The 15,897-nt window shown below is 46.3% G+C and overlaps 1 protein-coding gene across 2 annotated transcripts in view; it reads left to right on the forward strand.

Annotated features, from left to right (window-relative positions):
• The window catches only part of Lama1 (laminin subunit alpha 1), a 129,340-nt gene that overhangs the window by 78,117 nt on the left and 35,326 nt on the right, over window positions 1-15,897 (forward strand). For both annotated transcript variants that reach the window (XM_021186178.2, XM_029471548.1), the window contains 12 exons: window positions 665-844; window positions 1,695-1,880; window positions 2,430-2,557; window positions 3,745-3,865; window positions 4,875-5,012; window positions 7,017-7,138; window positions 8,469-8,555; window positions 8,825-9,018; window positions 9,946-10,088; window positions 12,025-12,114; window positions 13,077-13,188; window positions 14,022-14,184. In XM_021186178.2, the coding sequence (XP_021041837.1) occupies window positions 665-844; window positions 1,695-1,880; window positions 2,430-2,557; window positions 3,745-3,865; window positions 4,875-5,012; window positions 7,017-7,138; window positions 8,469-8,555; window positions 8,825-9,018; window positions 9,946-10,088; window positions 12,025-12,114; window positions 13,077-13,188; window positions 14,022-14,184 (1,664 nt within the window). The remainder of the gene's footprint in view (window positions 1-664; window positions 845-1,694; window positions 1,881-2,429; window positions 2,558-3,744; window positions 3,866-4,874; window positions 5,013-7,016; window positions 7,139-8,468; window positions 8,556-8,824; window positions 9,019-9,945; window positions 10,089-12,024; window positions 12,115-13,076; window positions 13,189-14,021; window positions 14,185-15,897) is intronic.

Here is a 15,897-nt window from a genome sequence, read left to right on the forward strand (position 1 = left end):
TGTGTGTGTATGTGTGTGTCTCTGTGTGTGTCTGTGGGTCTGTGGTGTTTGTGTGTGTATGTATGTGTGTCTCTGTGTGTCTCTGTGTGTGTCTGTGGTGTCTGTGTGTGTATGTGTGTCTGTGTATGTGGTGGTCTGTGTGTATGTATGTGTATGTGTGGTGTCTCTGTGTGTGTGTCTATGTGTCTCTGTGTGTCTGTTTATGTGTCTGTGTGTATCTCTGTGTGTGTCTGTGTGTGTGTCTCTGTGTCTGTGATGTCTCTGTGTGTATGTGTGTCTGTGGAGTATGTGTGTGTGTCTCTGTGTATGTGTGTGTATGTGTGTCTCTGTGTGTATGCGTGTGTGTAGTGGAGTGCACATGAGCAGAAGTCAGAGGAGGATGTTGACTATTCCCTAACTGTTATTCTCCACTATTTCCCCTAGAGCCTGGGTTTTTCCTTAAGCTTGGAGTTGGTTAGAGGCCCTTAAGCCACAGCTATCCCTCTGTCTCTGCAACCCCATAGCACTGTGGTTACAGATCAGCATGCAGCCAAACCTGGTGCTTTACAAGAGCGCTGGGGATTACATCACAGGTCTTTTGCTTACCCAGCAATTGCTGTTAGCCACTGAGTTATGGGTACTTAGCTCCTCATATAATGCACATCTTTCTCCTTCCCATCCCTAGATAACTCTAGCCCCCAATCAGCCCCTCCTGCATGTGGTTTCACAGAGCAACCTCAAGGGCACAATTGAAGGCGTGCATTTCCAGCCTCCTGACACCTTGCTGGATGCAGAGGCTGTCCGCCAGCACCTCTATGCAGAGCCATTTTACTGGCGGCTACCAAAGCAGTTCCAGGGAGACCAGGTGAGCAGACACCAGCTAGCCCCTTCCTGTTCCAGAAAGAACATCAGACTCCATCTTCTGCCTGTCACTTAAGGACTTGGATATTCAGTCGCTCTTCTGAGTGAAGGTGGAGATGTTCTGTGGTTATAAAAATCCCCACAAAGGCTTGGAATTTCAAATGTTTTCATTTTTAAAGCTTTTACGGTTTCATTAATTTGCATTGTTTTTTTTTCTCTTTTCTAAAGCAATAATTCAAGAAGTCTATAGTATAATTACCAGTAGCAGTGCTAGGTCTGACCCAGGAGCCCTTGTATAGAAACTACGGTTAATTGGCGAGCTGCCTCTTATGAACACAATAGAAGGCTTTCAGTGCAGCGCCTTGTTTATAAGAACATGAATTCACTCTGATCTTTATGTTATTCCGGCTTTTTGTTTGTTTGTTTGTTTGTTTGTTCTTTTTTTGAGGTAAGGTTTAGTGTGTTAGTCTAGCAGGCTAGCTGCAAAGTTCCAATCCTCATGCCTCAGTGTAGCGTCCCAAGTGCTAGGATAACTGAGCTACACCACTGTATGGGCTCACTTTGATCTTTACATTTTAAAAATCTACCCCAGTAGTCCTATAGATATTGATGATTTTAATTTAAAGAGCCTGAAATTAGAATCCTTACCTCACCAGTTTCTTCTCAGACTGAGTTTGGTGGAATGACCAGACTAGTTTCAGTCTATCTCACAGACCGTTAATAAGCAGCATTAGGTGGAGGCAGATTCCCTATGACAAACTCCTAGTTGGATATATTGTAATGACAAGCTTTCCGTAAAGTGGCCTTAAACTAAGGCTGCCCCAGAGGAATAATACAAGTTTGTTGTTTGTTAGCTCTTGGCCTATGGTGGGAAACTCCAGTACAGTGTGGCTTTCTACTCTACACTTGGCACCGGAACATCCAATTATGAGCCTCAAGTCCTCATCAAAGGAGGTCGGGCCAGGAAGCACGTCATTTATATGGATGCCCCAGCACCTGAGAATGGAGTGAGACAGGATTACGAAGTGCGGATGAAAGAGGTGATGTATGGTTGTCCCACATATGTTCCTTAAGCATACGAACTTTGCTGTCAGGCTAAGAAAAGCCCAGAGCCAGGAGACCCTGGGAGACAGCCTCCAGCCAGCTGACAGAGAGTACTAAGAGCGATTCATATTTCATGGCTTCAAGAAAGCCAAACCACAGTAGCTATTGCTTATCTACAGCTTTGCTTTTCATGGAGTTGGATGTTAAGTCACCTGAAGTCCAGACATATCAAATGGAAAATTCCAGAAACAACTCTTAGGCTTTAACATTGTATACTGTTTCTAGTCTCATGATAAAACCCTACATCTTTCTACCCCGCCCCGCCCCGCCCACCCCGCCCCGCCCTGCCCTACCAGGATGTGTCTTCCTCCTTGTATGTACCACCTGCCTTTTAGGTTACAGCAAATCTTCGTCAGTTCATTGACCTCCCCGGAGCAGGGCTGATGTCTGAAGCTGTTTGTGAAAGAGCTGTGTTCTCCTTTTAAGGTTGTATGTCTGTGAAGTTGTGAACTCTGAATTTCATTGGTCCCATTTCTCATCCACAGGAATTCTGGAAATATTTTAACTCTGTGTCTGAGAAACACGTCACACACTCTGATTTTATGTCTGTTCTCAGCAATATTGACTACATCCTCATCAAAGCATCATACGGCCAGGGACTGCAGCAGAGCAGGTACTTCGGAGCTTTTAGAACGTCGCGTGTTTTCATTATCTGATGTAGTAGTGGAAGATCTGTCCCCTCACTCCAATGACCTAGGTCTTTATTCATAGATAGATCACTGACCCTTGTGTAAATCTTGCTCAGTATTGACGGCTTATTCGTCAGTGTTTTGTTGCTAGGATAAAGTGCCTGAGGGAAACATATGATGAGGAGAAAAGGTTCCTCCTGGTTCTGATGCTCGTCTGTTGCTGCGATAAACACTCTGGCACAATGTACATTCTAGAAGAAAAGCTTTATTATGGTTTAGGGTTCCACAGGGCTAGATGGTGGCTGGGAGGTGAACGCTGGCACTTAGGGCAGAAAGTTTAACCACACAGATGATGCTACATGAACTAGAAGTGGAGGGAAGCTGTCACCCCTCCAAGTCTACGCCCTCCCATCAGCGATATGTTCCCTCTAGCGATATGTACCCATACTTCTTAAAGCTCTATGCTTTCCCCAACAGTGCCACCCTCAGGGGACACACAAGCCCGTGTGGGGCTATTTCTCATCCGGACCTCAAGAGGGTCATAGTTGAGGAGGTTTGCATCTGTGTTCTGCTGGCTCCATCACATACTAGCTGCTCAATTAATTCATAGCAGCCAGGAAGTAGAAAGCAAGCAAGCCAGGGCTGGGTGCAAAATGTCGCCTTAAAAGCATGCCCTCAGATGGGGACCCTGCTATAAACACAGTAGCTTTGTGGGGTATTCCATCAGGACTATCACACTATAATTATGGGATGGAATGTGTTAACTACAACTCTTCACCTCCCATCTTAGATGAAATAGAACACTTCTTTATAAAGATTACGTAGACCCCTGAAAGCTAAGCTGTCCTTCCCCCCCCACCACCACCACCTTGTTTTTGGAACCATGTCTAAGGATAATGATACTTCCTGTGATACCTCATAAGGAAATGTATTCAGTGCTGGCCAGAGCCGCCCTGGCAGGATGTTGAAGGTGTTCGGACTTGGACCTACTTTCTGTATCCGCCTATTCCTGCTGCATGCTGACATGTCTGCAATTGTTAGCAGCACTTCTCCACAGGATGAGGTCTCCAGCTCAGGACAGATGTAAATGCTAAACCTTGTACAATGTTTCCAGAAGTTTGTCTCATTGTTAATGCCTCTTCTCCTGCCTCTCTTCCCAATGGTGCCTCAGAATTGCCAACATTTCCATGGAGGTTGGCAGGAAAGCTGTCGAGCTGCCCGCTGAGGGCGAGGCGGCGTTGCTGTTGGAGCTCTGTGTCTGTCCTCCTGGCACCGCAGGACACTCCTGTCAGGTAGGGAAACTTCAGTTCACTCTGTGCCCTGGGATATGCTCATTGACAACAATCCTGCATGGGGTAGCAACACAAGAGCATCCACAACTTGGCTTTTGAATTTATAAATGTTATTTTGTTTAAATTCAGATTTATAGACTTCGCCAACTTTTGAGTGTAGGATCTGGCATCGTGCGGTGTGCTTACAGTTCTGGGGATACAATCGTTCTCTAGAATATTCTTTTCTCTTACCAAACTGAACCTGCATCTCTTAAGCCAGCCTTCCACCTGCTTTCTGCTCCTTGGGACCCTGGCTATCTCTAGTCCCCCATGAGTGGAATCCTGAAGTACTTCTGCTTTTGTGGCTGCCCTCTCTACTTAGCACATTGCCTTTGGGCTTCCTCCAGGTTTAACACACACTAGACTTTCTTTTTGAGGCTGCATGATATCCCATCACTTGGACACAGTCATTATTTTTCTGTGGGGCCTTGGGTTGCTTCTGTGGACGCTGCTGTGAGGAAGGGAATGTGAGTGTCTCTTCCGGGTTCTTTATGCCGTTCTTTCGAGCCCACCAGAGGTAGACTTGCTAGCCTTGGCTAATGTCGCTTTTAATTTTGTAGAACCCTGCAGTCTCTCTCCTCTGTGCCAGCTGCACACAAGCACACCACTTCCTGTACAGGCCCAACACGTGTTCTGTGTTGTTACTTTAGCTTTTGTGCAGAGTTCGGACTTTTACTTTTGTTGGTGGCAGAGTGTTTTGAGACTTTTTTTTTCCACTCCGCAGCCTTGGCTAGCTTGAGACCCACTTCGTAGCCTAGGCTAGACTGCAGCTCACAGGAGTCCCTATAGGTGTGATTATGGGTACGAGCCAGCATGCTCAGCTTTTAGCTTTGATGTGATTTGCGTTTCTTCCCGATAGTGGTGTGGCGCTTGCGTGCTGCTAGCCGTCTGTCGTCGCTGGAGAAGAATTTTTACCCTGGCCAAGATTTTCACCAGGGTCTACTTTCTTGTCCCTTTTGTATTCCTTTAGGACTGTGCTCCTGGGTACTACAGAGAGAAGCTCCCAGAAAGTGGTGGCAGGGGACCCCGCCCTCTGCTGGGTCCTTGTGTGCCCTGCAGTTGCAACAACCACAGCGATGTCTGTGACCCCGAAACTGGAAAGTGTCTGGTATGTTTGCTTGTTTGCTAAATTTACACGTTATCAGTGTGACTTAAAAGGAGAAGGCTAGGGACCAGACAGGCCCTCCAAGGACCTCCAGGAGGTCCTTGCTGCCATCTCTACCTAGAAGGCATCTCTATCTCTGCATCACTGGGGCACTGAGTCTCCCTCAGCAACTGATGTCGCCTCAACTCTAGTCCTCAGTAGCAGGACTCTTGTCAGTCTCTAGGATGGCAGCCACCAGGAGGCCAGAATCCACTGTCTGATAGAGGAGCTGCTTTGTGCTGGACTTGACATTCCCTGGAGAACACCTAGAGCTGTCTCTGTCCTAGCTCGTCTTCTAGTATCTGGTCCTTGCCTGTGACATGCTATGTCGGTGAAACAGTGTTTATTGCAATTTATTTTTTAAGAGATCACAAAGACCCCATTCTGAAGGGAGACAGAGGCCAAGTGGATCCTAACAAAACCTATCTTTATCAGTTGAAATGGGAATAAAATTTTAAAACAAATTTGGTCAAGTGTTTTCTAGTTCAAGAGTCTATAAGCGTAGTTTTGAAATATTTCTTGCTCTGTCACTTCTTGCTGTCAAGGGGAAAAGGTGATTGCCCTCTCAGGGACTCTGGTTCTGGTGTGTCTCCCCTCCTCAGCTGCACCATACAGGGAACTGTGTGCACAGGGGCAGAGCAAATATGCAGGGATGGTACAGCACAGAGTTTTAAATAGAATCAGTCATGAAAATTGCTCACACTTTGAGCCTAAACATGCATCTATATACTCTTTTCTTTATCAATCATTTTATTTGTTTACATTTCAAATGATATCCACCTTCCTGATTACCCCTCCACAAACCCCCTATCCCATCCCCCTTTCCCAGTCCCCTTTGCCTCTATGAGGGTACTCCTCCATCCACTTGGCCACTCCCACCTCACCCCTCTAGCATCCCCCTATGCTGGGCATCAAGCCTGCCTCCCCTCCCACTGATGTCAGATAAGGCCATCCTCTGCTACATATGTATCTGGAGTCCTGGCTCCCTCCATGTATTGGTTGGTGGTTTAGTCCCTGGGAGCTCTGAGTGGTCCAGTTAGTGATTTTTGTTTTGTTTGTTTTGTTTTTTGTTTTGGTTTTGTTTGGTTTTTTGTTTGTTTGTTTGTTTGTTTTGTAATAAGGTCTCTGGCTCAACTAATAACATGGTATTTTAACTGATCTTAACTGATGTTTATTTGGTTGTTAAAAGAATTTGCCACAAGTGTCCTCCCTCCACAGGTTGCTTCCTAAATCACTGGCTCATTCTCTTCAGCCAGGGCAGCTGCCAGTGAATACTGGCAGTATGTGAATACTGAACAGTGAATTAGTTACTTTTCTGTTACAGTGAGCTAACAAAAGGGAGAGTTTATTTTGAGTTTGGGTTCCAGAGCGGGGAGTCCTTATGGCAAAGCATTCGTAGCAGCCAGAGCAGGAAGCTCAGAGACAGGTCACATGTTGTCCACACACAGGAAGCAGAGAGTGACCTGGGAATGGGGCGAGGCCATAAACTCTCAAAGGCCAGCCCCAGTGACTTGCTTCCTCCTGCATGGCTCCGTGCAGTTCTAAGTTCTCCTCATACGGCAGTGCCAACTGGAGACCAAACACCCAAAGACACAAGACGTTTCTCATGTCAACCACATCAAGCCCTAGCTGGCATGTGGACACACTGTTGGGTCTCTATCTACTTTAGATCTGCATTTCGAAGATCTGAGTCCTGACTGCTTTTGGGTGCCAGGTCCGTACTCCTTCTGTAGATCATATTGGCAGTTTCTAGGCTATATGACTTGACATGGTCTTATAGTGAATAAAGGTCACAGATTTGGAAAAGCTTCCAGAGCCCTGGGAAATATGAAGAGAAATGCCCCCATCTTCCCTAAGAATTAAAGAGCATCTCGCTGATAGGAAGCATGGTTGGTTATAGAACCATCACCCGGTAGCATTCATGTCTGACTGTTTCCATTGTTCCTCCTTTGAAATGTGGAACTTCAGAGCTGCAGGGACCACACATCCGGGGACCACTGTGATCTGTGTGCTTCTGGCTACTATGGGAAGGTGACTGGACTGCCTGGAGATTGTACCCCATGCACCTGTCCTCATCACCCTCCTTTCAGGTAAGTCTGTGCCGAGGCAGCAGGACACAGCAGCTCTGAGTGCTCTCTGTTAATGTCGTCCCTGTGGGGAGATGCTAAGCACATGCTAAGAGGAAGTGTGTAGTCTCAGGGCTGTTTGAATAGGATTGTGTTGGTATGGAGGGTTAGAATGGAGCCAAGTTTACAAACAGGCCTTTGGGATTTTTCAAGGCAAATTTTAGCTCTCAGCTGTGTGTTCTGCTGTGTGATTCAGTTCCTTTTGATGTAAGGGAATAGGGTTGTGTATACATATGCCTAGGATGAAACACACAAGCCCTGAGAAAAGATACATGATGTGTAGCTGTCAGTCAATAACTCATTTGGGGGCCATTGCACTGCCTATGCTATTGACTAGACAATGTTGACACCATTCTGAAAAAAAAATAATTTCTGTATGTGTATTCCCCATCTGTGGACAGTGGTTATGTGCACCCAGAGACGTGCACACATGCCTGTTTCACTACTTGCTTTACATATTTCCACACGGTTTGGATAATGACTTTGTCGTCCCCCGAACCCTTAGCGGCTACCTAGGAGGCACCGGAATGAACAACTTGGAGAAGACCCGGATCGTTTGGCTTATTCCTTAGGCATTTGTGTCTCCTTGAAGCCTCGTTATTTAAGGAGAGAGATGTTAGAGGTAGTGCAGGGCTGGGAGCTCTTCCTGTGGATCTCCAGCTTTCTCCCCTGCAAGAAACCAGACCAGATTCACTGCTAGGTTTGGGTGAGGTTTCAGTAGTTTGCAGTTACCCACTCCAATCTCCAGGTGGCGCAGGACAGTCTATCCTGTGGAGGCAGAGAGTGTGACCAAAAAGGAACCAGCCAAGTAGCTGTATCAGGTTACTTCAGGTGGTAACTTCAGCCACTCATTAACCCAGAATTCAGCTTCTCTGCGGCTGGTCCTCTCTGCTCATTGCCATAGCCTGTGGAGCTGTGATGACCAGTGAGATATGGTCTTCCCAATTCCCATGCTTTATCAATTCTGCCATTAGCTAATAAATATGGAAACTCCTCCTCTGAGAATAAGACCCCTTTTGACTAGGAAAGCTTTCTTGGCTAGCTAGCTATAATCCAGGAGGCTGATCTGCGTAGTACTCACCTGATGCCACCTTGCAACAAGGGCCCCTTCCAACACAGGAGACAAGAGATTTGTGTCCATAATCCTGCCCGCAGGTTCCTTTTGTTCTATAGATTTAAGCTCTAGATCATCTAGCCATGAAGTGTGACATTTTGAACAGTGAGGATGAATAAATATTTAAGAAAGATTTGAAGCCAATATCTGAAACTTTCTGGAAAAAGAACTTTCTTTCAGTTTCAGCCCCACTTGTGTCGTGGAAGGTGACAGTGATTTCCGGTGCAATGCCTGCCTCCCTGGCTATGAAGGACAGTACTGTGAAAGGTATGTCACTGGCCTGTCACAAGGAGGTTGATAGGGACGTCTGCTCCTTTTATAGCATATGGTGCATGCTTATGATATCAATCTGGGAGTCGCTACAAATGTGTGTGTTTGTACAAATGGGTGACCACACTGCTATCCCATAGCAAGGTCTCCTAAAGTGAGTGTGGGCTCTGCAGTTCCTTTGGCAAAAATAGGTGATTGCCCCTGGACAGACCTGGTGTGTGTGCCTGGTTGGAAAGACAGCTCTGTCCTACACCTCTTTTCTGTAGGTGCTCTGCAGGTTATCACGGCAACCCTCGAGCAGCAGGTGGTAGCTGCCAAACGTGTGATTGCAACCCCCAAGGCTCTGTCCACAGTGACTGTGACCGTGCATCTGGGCAGTGTGTCTGCAAGCCAGGAGCTACAGGGCTCCACTGCGAGAAATGCCTGCCGAGACACATCCTGATGGAGAGCGACTGTGTTTGTAGGTGATTCTCCTGTGTGCGTGCCTAAAGTTGGGTTTCCCTCGCTGACGAGGGACCTGGCTACAGCACCCACAGGGTCAGTGGGATACCACACATTGCACTGTACATTTCCTGGACACATATCGCCGTTATACCTACTGAATTGAACCTTTAGTTGTGCATGAATAAGCCAAGACACCTTTGATTGTGGTAGTCTCTTGAGATAAAGCCCAGGCTGGCTTTGAACATCACACTTCTGCCTCAATTTCCCAAGGACTGTCTGCGACTAAAGGCCCCCAGCTACTAATCTTGACTGCATCGTTTAGCAGTTTCAGTGGTTCCTTTACTGAAACCAAGCATCAGTCAGCCTGGAAGAACACCCCTGTGGGATTCTCATTTGTATTGCCCAAACTTCAGGCCTCTTTAGTTTTCTCCAGTTCTGATGGATGTCTCTGTCAAGTACAAGACAAGGTCCCCCCGGGAAGTCTTCATGGGCCATTGGGATGCTATCTAGTGATACTCACGGGAAAAGGTTTTGGATTTTGTTTCTGTGTTTGTGATAAGTAGATAACCCCCATTCTGTTCTCCACTGCCCTCGGTCCTTGAAGAGGAAGTCCTGGAACGCCCAGACTGTGGAGACAAGGCTAGAAGGGAATTGTGGATTCTTGTTACCAGTCCCAATTAAGAGGAATGAAGGGTCAAGTGGGAGGGAAGGAGCGCTGACCCCAGGGCTCCCTGTCCTTTCTTTGTGACACTGAGGGTGTGCCTTTGCTGAGCCTCAGTCCCCTGGTCGAGAATTGCAGCTCCCCCATGGCAGGAATGTGAATGAGATTTGTATGGTTCACGGGGCCCTGAGTGTGCGTTCTCCTTCCAATACCATGGCTTGTGTAGCTCAGGGATGAAAGCCTATTGTGTTAGCTTCGTTTTCTCCCTGTGTTCTCTTCAAGCCTGTGATGATGACTGTGTGGGTCCTTTGCTGAACGACCTGGATTCTGTTGGTGATGCCGTTCTGTCTCTGAACCTCACGGGTGTTTCCCCTGCTCCCTATGGAATCCTGGAAAATCTGGAAAATACAACTAAATATTTCCAGGTTGGTGCTAGGGATATAGAGATGGTGGATAGGAACAGCTGTCACTGAGGGAGAAGGAGTGGGGGTAATTTTTTCCCCAACCTTTCAGTCCCCCATGTGGCCTGTGACAGTGACCTTATCCCACACTTCCCTTGGGTTTCTGGGAGCTCTAATGGAGTTGCTTCTCAGAAACCTATTTGGTTATTCACAGATTTTGTCCCACCTTCTGGAATTAGGTGGCACCTCCTGCCCCAACAGACCTCTGGGTATTTGAAAAAGCTGTGTCAAGTACAAATACTAGAAATAAACCTCGGCCATGTCTGCTTCAGTGTTGACTTATGCCAAAGATGAGCCACTTTCTGATACATGTTGTTATTTTTAATTAGAGTTCCAGGGCACAAAAAATAGTCTTCCTCCTCGGCCGACTAGTAACGTCTCCGAGGGTCCATCCTTGGTTTGTGTTTTATCAAAAGATCTGGTCAACAAAGGCAAGAAAAGTTAAGAAATTGACTCAGAGACAGCACTCTCCTCTGGAATGCTAATTCTAATTGGAAAAATGTTGCTAAATTATATTTTTTTACCCCTACATTATATTTAAAATAATCTATTCACTGTGTCATGAAGTAAGAGGGATGGTTATTACTAAGCACTAGTTTATAGATAGAAGCTTCCCCTTAGTGTGTGCCCACTCTCTCACACACCCACACATTCACTCGCACACTTACACAGGCACTCAGACACTCACATGCACACATGCACTCAAACACACACTCACACATGCACACTCACATGAACTCACACACACACTCAGGCAGTCACACACATACACTCACTCTCATATACTCACACACACTCACACATGCACACTCAACACTCACATGAACTCACACACATGTGCGTACAGGCACTCACAGACTCACACATGCACACACGCACACACTCATCCACTCACATATACTTATACGTGCTCCCATATCGCATACACTCACACACAACACTTACGCTCACACGCACAGACTCACACTCACACACGGGTACTGGGGAGGAGCTGATAAGCTCTAGCAAATATTTTTATGTCACTTTGTATTGCATGGCCAAATGTGTTTTCGAAAGATGGGGAGTCTATGATCATTTAGAAAATTCTACAAAAGGCAGGAAGGAAAACATATTTCAATTCCTAGTCCAACCATCATACATCCAGACAATAAGTGGTGCGTTCTGCCAGGTTAGCCACAGGGGTATAGCTGTGTTTTGAATTTATCAGCTAAGTGGTTGACTCAGATCTTAACTAAGCCTGACTGGTTTGTTCTAATGTAACCTACCCACTGATCCCCTTAATGCTTCGCATTTGTATCCAAAACTCTTTGGAGGGTAGGAATGTGAACAGAATTGTTTCTATTTTTTCCAACAGAGTGAAATTGGGCAGTGTACCTCCACCCTTCCTAAATAGCAATGTGACCGCTCTATAGCATTGTGAAAGGTTTTAGGCAGAGGAGAAAAGAGGTTAGAATGTTGGAATGGATTAAGCACTTAACTATAAACCATTGTGATGGCTTCTTATTGGATACATTGTAACTTTAGCCTAGGAAGCACTCCTTTATGTTTTGACAATTATCATTAATAGTTTACAACCTTAATAGTCAAATAAAGCTGTATTTGGTCTACAAAAATGCTACCTGTCTCAGGTTCTACTTAAGAGACCAGAGTTTGAATTCATGTCCCTGTAGTAGCCACACAGAAGGCAGCACCATGGAGGGATGTTGCTGTAATTGAAGGCTGATGGTGGCCAAACATGAGTCCTTTTCTTTTAAGTAACTCTTAGAGAAATTAGGATATCTTCTGCATACCAAAAAGCAATTAGCCCATGACTCTCTGAAGAACGGAATACTTTAAATGTGATACAGCCAGCGGTATAATTGCTTTAGGCAATGTAATCTCTGTCTTTTGTTTTTCCTAGAGGTATTTATTAATGGAAAATGCCAAGAAGATTCGAGCAGAGATCCAGCTCGAAGGGATTGCAGAGCAAACAGAAAATCTACAAAAGGAGGTGCGTTCTCTACAAAAAGATCCGGCTCCAGCCAGCCTGTCAGCACAGGCCCTGGGAGCCATTGGGTCCCAGCTGGCAGGTTCTAGAGGTTCTGATTAGCTGTACAGCAGACACATATCAATAGACAGTTCTAACCACAGCTTCCCTGCTGCAGTGGGAGAAGGCTTCTGATTGGCCACTGTTGCCCTGGGTGCAACACGGTGATCAGCTTAGCTTCTTGCCTTCTCTTACCCTAAGTGGTGCTCCAAGATAACTGAGCCACCCCACTTCTCCTACGTCGAGTCTGTCATGGCGTTTGTGAAAAGCCTGGGCTGTCTGTTGAATCCCAACCAGCCTGCTTCATTCAACTTCCCAAGCAAAGCAGTCAGTGTAGAATGCTCTCAGGAGTCATTTGCCTTGTCATTCAATGACACGTGACTGTCTACAATTGGATGCTAATGTGGATAGAGGGCTTTCGCCATATGGCGGGGGTTTGAAACCTGTAGGTCATGACCCCTTTTAGGGGGTTCAAACGACGCTTTCACAGGGGTCACCTGAGACCGTCGGAAAACAGATTATTTACATTGAAGTTTGTAACAGCAGCAAGATTACAGTTATGAAGTAGCAACAGAAGTAACTTTATGGTTGGGGGGGTCACCCCAATGTGAGAAAATGTATTTTAAAGGGGTGCAGCATCAGGAAGGTTGAAAGGCACTGCAGTAGGAATGCAGGACGCACCTTGTTCTGCTCTGCTCATTGAGATTGTTTATAAAAACAAACCGTCTCTTCTCATGGTGAATGCGTCTAAAGTGATTTCAATACCTACCTAGTCAAACTTTCAGCCCCGAAATATTAACCTTGGTTCGAGATAGCATATATTTTTAGTTCTGGATATATTTTGTTGCTTAAAAGAGGCAACAGCTAGAGTTCAGAAATGTGAGCGATACTCAAGTAACTAACCCGAATCTCTCCTGTCTGCTCAGCTCACCAGCGTGTTAGCACGCCATCAGAAGGTGAACGCCGAAATGGAAAGAACTTCCAACGGGACTCAAGCCCTGGCCACGTTCATTGAGCAGCTACATGCAAACATCAAAGGTAGCATGGGCAGACTCTCCACTGGGGACTTGTGCTTATAGATAGTAAGAGTCATGGTCACCATGTGATGTGTGTGAGCAGTGCAGGACTGGGCTTCCTAGGGCTGAGGGACTGGAACATCTGATAGCACAAGCACCCAGAAACGTTCAGGTCACAGGCTACCGCAGAGTGTTTCCCGTTTTTAATTCTGTATTATGCCTGGCACTTGGATCCGTGTCTCCAGCCCCTCCCTAGCAAAGTTGAAATGCTCTATCCATGCCTACTTACCCACAAGAAAGCTGACAGGCTTGGGGCTCCTGCTTGGTGCCAGAGCCACCCTCTCAGAGTGCTTCTGCTGCTCTCTTATGCCGTCTAGCATGCGGTTGTCGGTTTCTTGACTACTAGAGAATTTCCATGCTGTTCATTCAGAGCTATGATGTGAAGCTTCCAAGGCACAGAACGCGGTGCTGAAAAGATTTATGGGGAATGAGTAGGAGAAGGATCAGAACAAGAATCGCTCAGTGAAAGAGTGGAGCCGGGTAGATACTGCTTTATACAGGAGATATGGCTGCAAAGTCCATGTCTGCCCAGACACAGGGCAACATGGCAGTGAACACAGAGCCCTTATGGGTTTGTGGCTGTAGAGGAACACTACCATTAAATATGCTAGGAATCCCCAGTCCCCGGGGGTGGCTTGTTAGGTGATATCAGAGAGCACTTGGATGCACAGGGTGCTTAGAGGTCCAATCAGGCCTAGATGTTCCGAGCTTTCCTCACCAAAGAGCATTCCACATGCTTCCATTCACTACTGTCTACCCAGAAGAGACTTACTCAGTGATAAATCTTCTCCATAGAAATCACAGAAAAGGTGGCAACGTTGAATCAGACGGTGCGTAAAGATTTCCAGCCACCCGTGTCTGCCCTTCAGAGCATGCACCAGAACATTTCGTCTCTGCTGGGACTCATCAAGGAAAGGAATTTCACAGAGATGCAGCAGAATGCTACCCTTGAGCTCAAGTAAGTCCTGCATGGTGTCGAAAGACCATCAGTGAGAACCAGGTATCTGGATGCTGGGAGTGGGAAATGATGGAGAAAAGTGATGACTGAGAATTAATATTGCCAGAGAGGAGAGAGGCTGGTGGCCAGGAAAGAAAGAGAGGGGCATCTGCCCCTCCAAATATAGAAACCGAGTAAACAAAATCAGTAGCATCCATCACTGGTCCAGTGCTGTAGGCCTCTTGGGACTCTACATTATTTTTCCCTCCTATACACTAAAGAGCCCGGTGAACTGTTACTGTATAGATAGATCAAAGACAAGGTAATCTGTCAGGAAGGGAATAAAGTAGGATATCAGATCATAAGCTGGGCACTGTCAGAAACCCTGAACTTGGTCATACAAGCCCTAATGAAACCTTGTGCGTGACCCCGGAGAATAGTGTACACGGATCGGGGTACTTGTGCCTTCTTCCTGGGCCTTTCCTAGTTTTTTTTCTCACATGGTTATTAGCTGGCATTGGCTTTCTGTCAGGCAGTTTCGGGATTGTTCTAATCACTTACCCAAGACTCACTAAAGCTCTGCTCTTCCTGATAGCATTTGAAGCGTTTGTATATTTTGTTACTGTGAACGATCATGGGATCAATGTCTTAGGCAAGCTGTGTTTCTTAGTTTTCCATATTGCTATGCTTAATATTAAATATTTATACTGCAAGTTCTCTACCTCTTCCTCCTACCCCTCCTCTGCTTCCTACTGCTCCTACCTTCCCACTCCCTCCCCTTCTCCCTTTTCCTCTCCCCCCCCCCTTCTTCTCAGCATCCTTCTTTCCTCTTTTTCTTCTGCTTTGAGACAGGGTCTCACTACATATCACTGCTGGCCTAAAACGTAAAATTTTCCTGCCTCATCCTCCTAAAAGCTGGGATTACAGTCTGTGCTCCTACAAGCAGATTATGAGCCCCTTTTTCTGTATTCCAGGGTATTATCTTACCAGAGTAGACAGTAGGAGATCACTTAGTCAAATCATCCCCACTTTGGGGATGCCTAAGGCTTGTTTTCAGATTAGTCCCACAAGCATGTTAATATAAAGTACTATATGCCTTCCCCCACAACATGCATGACACCGTCACATCTCCTTTTGTCCTTGAACACATTTTTTTTTTTTTTGACCTGTGGCGTTGAGTAACTGGAACTTAAAAGGAAAGGCTTGTGGTTAGATAGGGTTTGAAACGAGGTCTCGTGATCTAGTTACTTGGTTCAATGAAATCTGGGGAGGCCCTGGGAAAACTGAACTGGGTGTTATAAAGTAGCAAGATGCTAGAGCGGGTACCAAGGGCACAGCATGCCCATCTATGCAGTGAGGATGTTGGCTTCCCCACATAGGACAGAATTTATGCCTAGGAAGGAGCTTATTAAGCATGCAGTCCCAGGCTGGCAGTCCTGGGGATTCAGTCATCCTGCAGTATGCCCCCTTTCTCATGGCTCCCCGCAACCACCAGTTCCTTTGTTCGCTCAACAGAAAGGTTTGAGCCCCAGGTGCAAACATGGTGTCAGGAGTTGGCGACACCCAGAGAAACAGTAGAATCTTTATGCCCACTAGAACTTCTAGACCACTTAGGAAAAGTCCACTTTTGAGTACACATTTGATGTAAGACATGGAAAGTAGCACCATCCCCTCTCTGCCTACCCTGTCCCCTGACCTCCCCACTGGCTGGGTCCTCTGGGGCAGCCTCCTGTA

Source organism: Mus caroli, chromosome 17, assembly GCF_900094665.2.
Source record: "Mus caroli chromosome 17, CAROLI_EIJ_v1.1, whole genome shotgun sequence".
Taxonomy (NCBI): domain Eukaryota; kingdom Metazoa; phylum Chordata; class Mammalia; order Rodentia; family Muridae; genus Mus; species Mus caroli.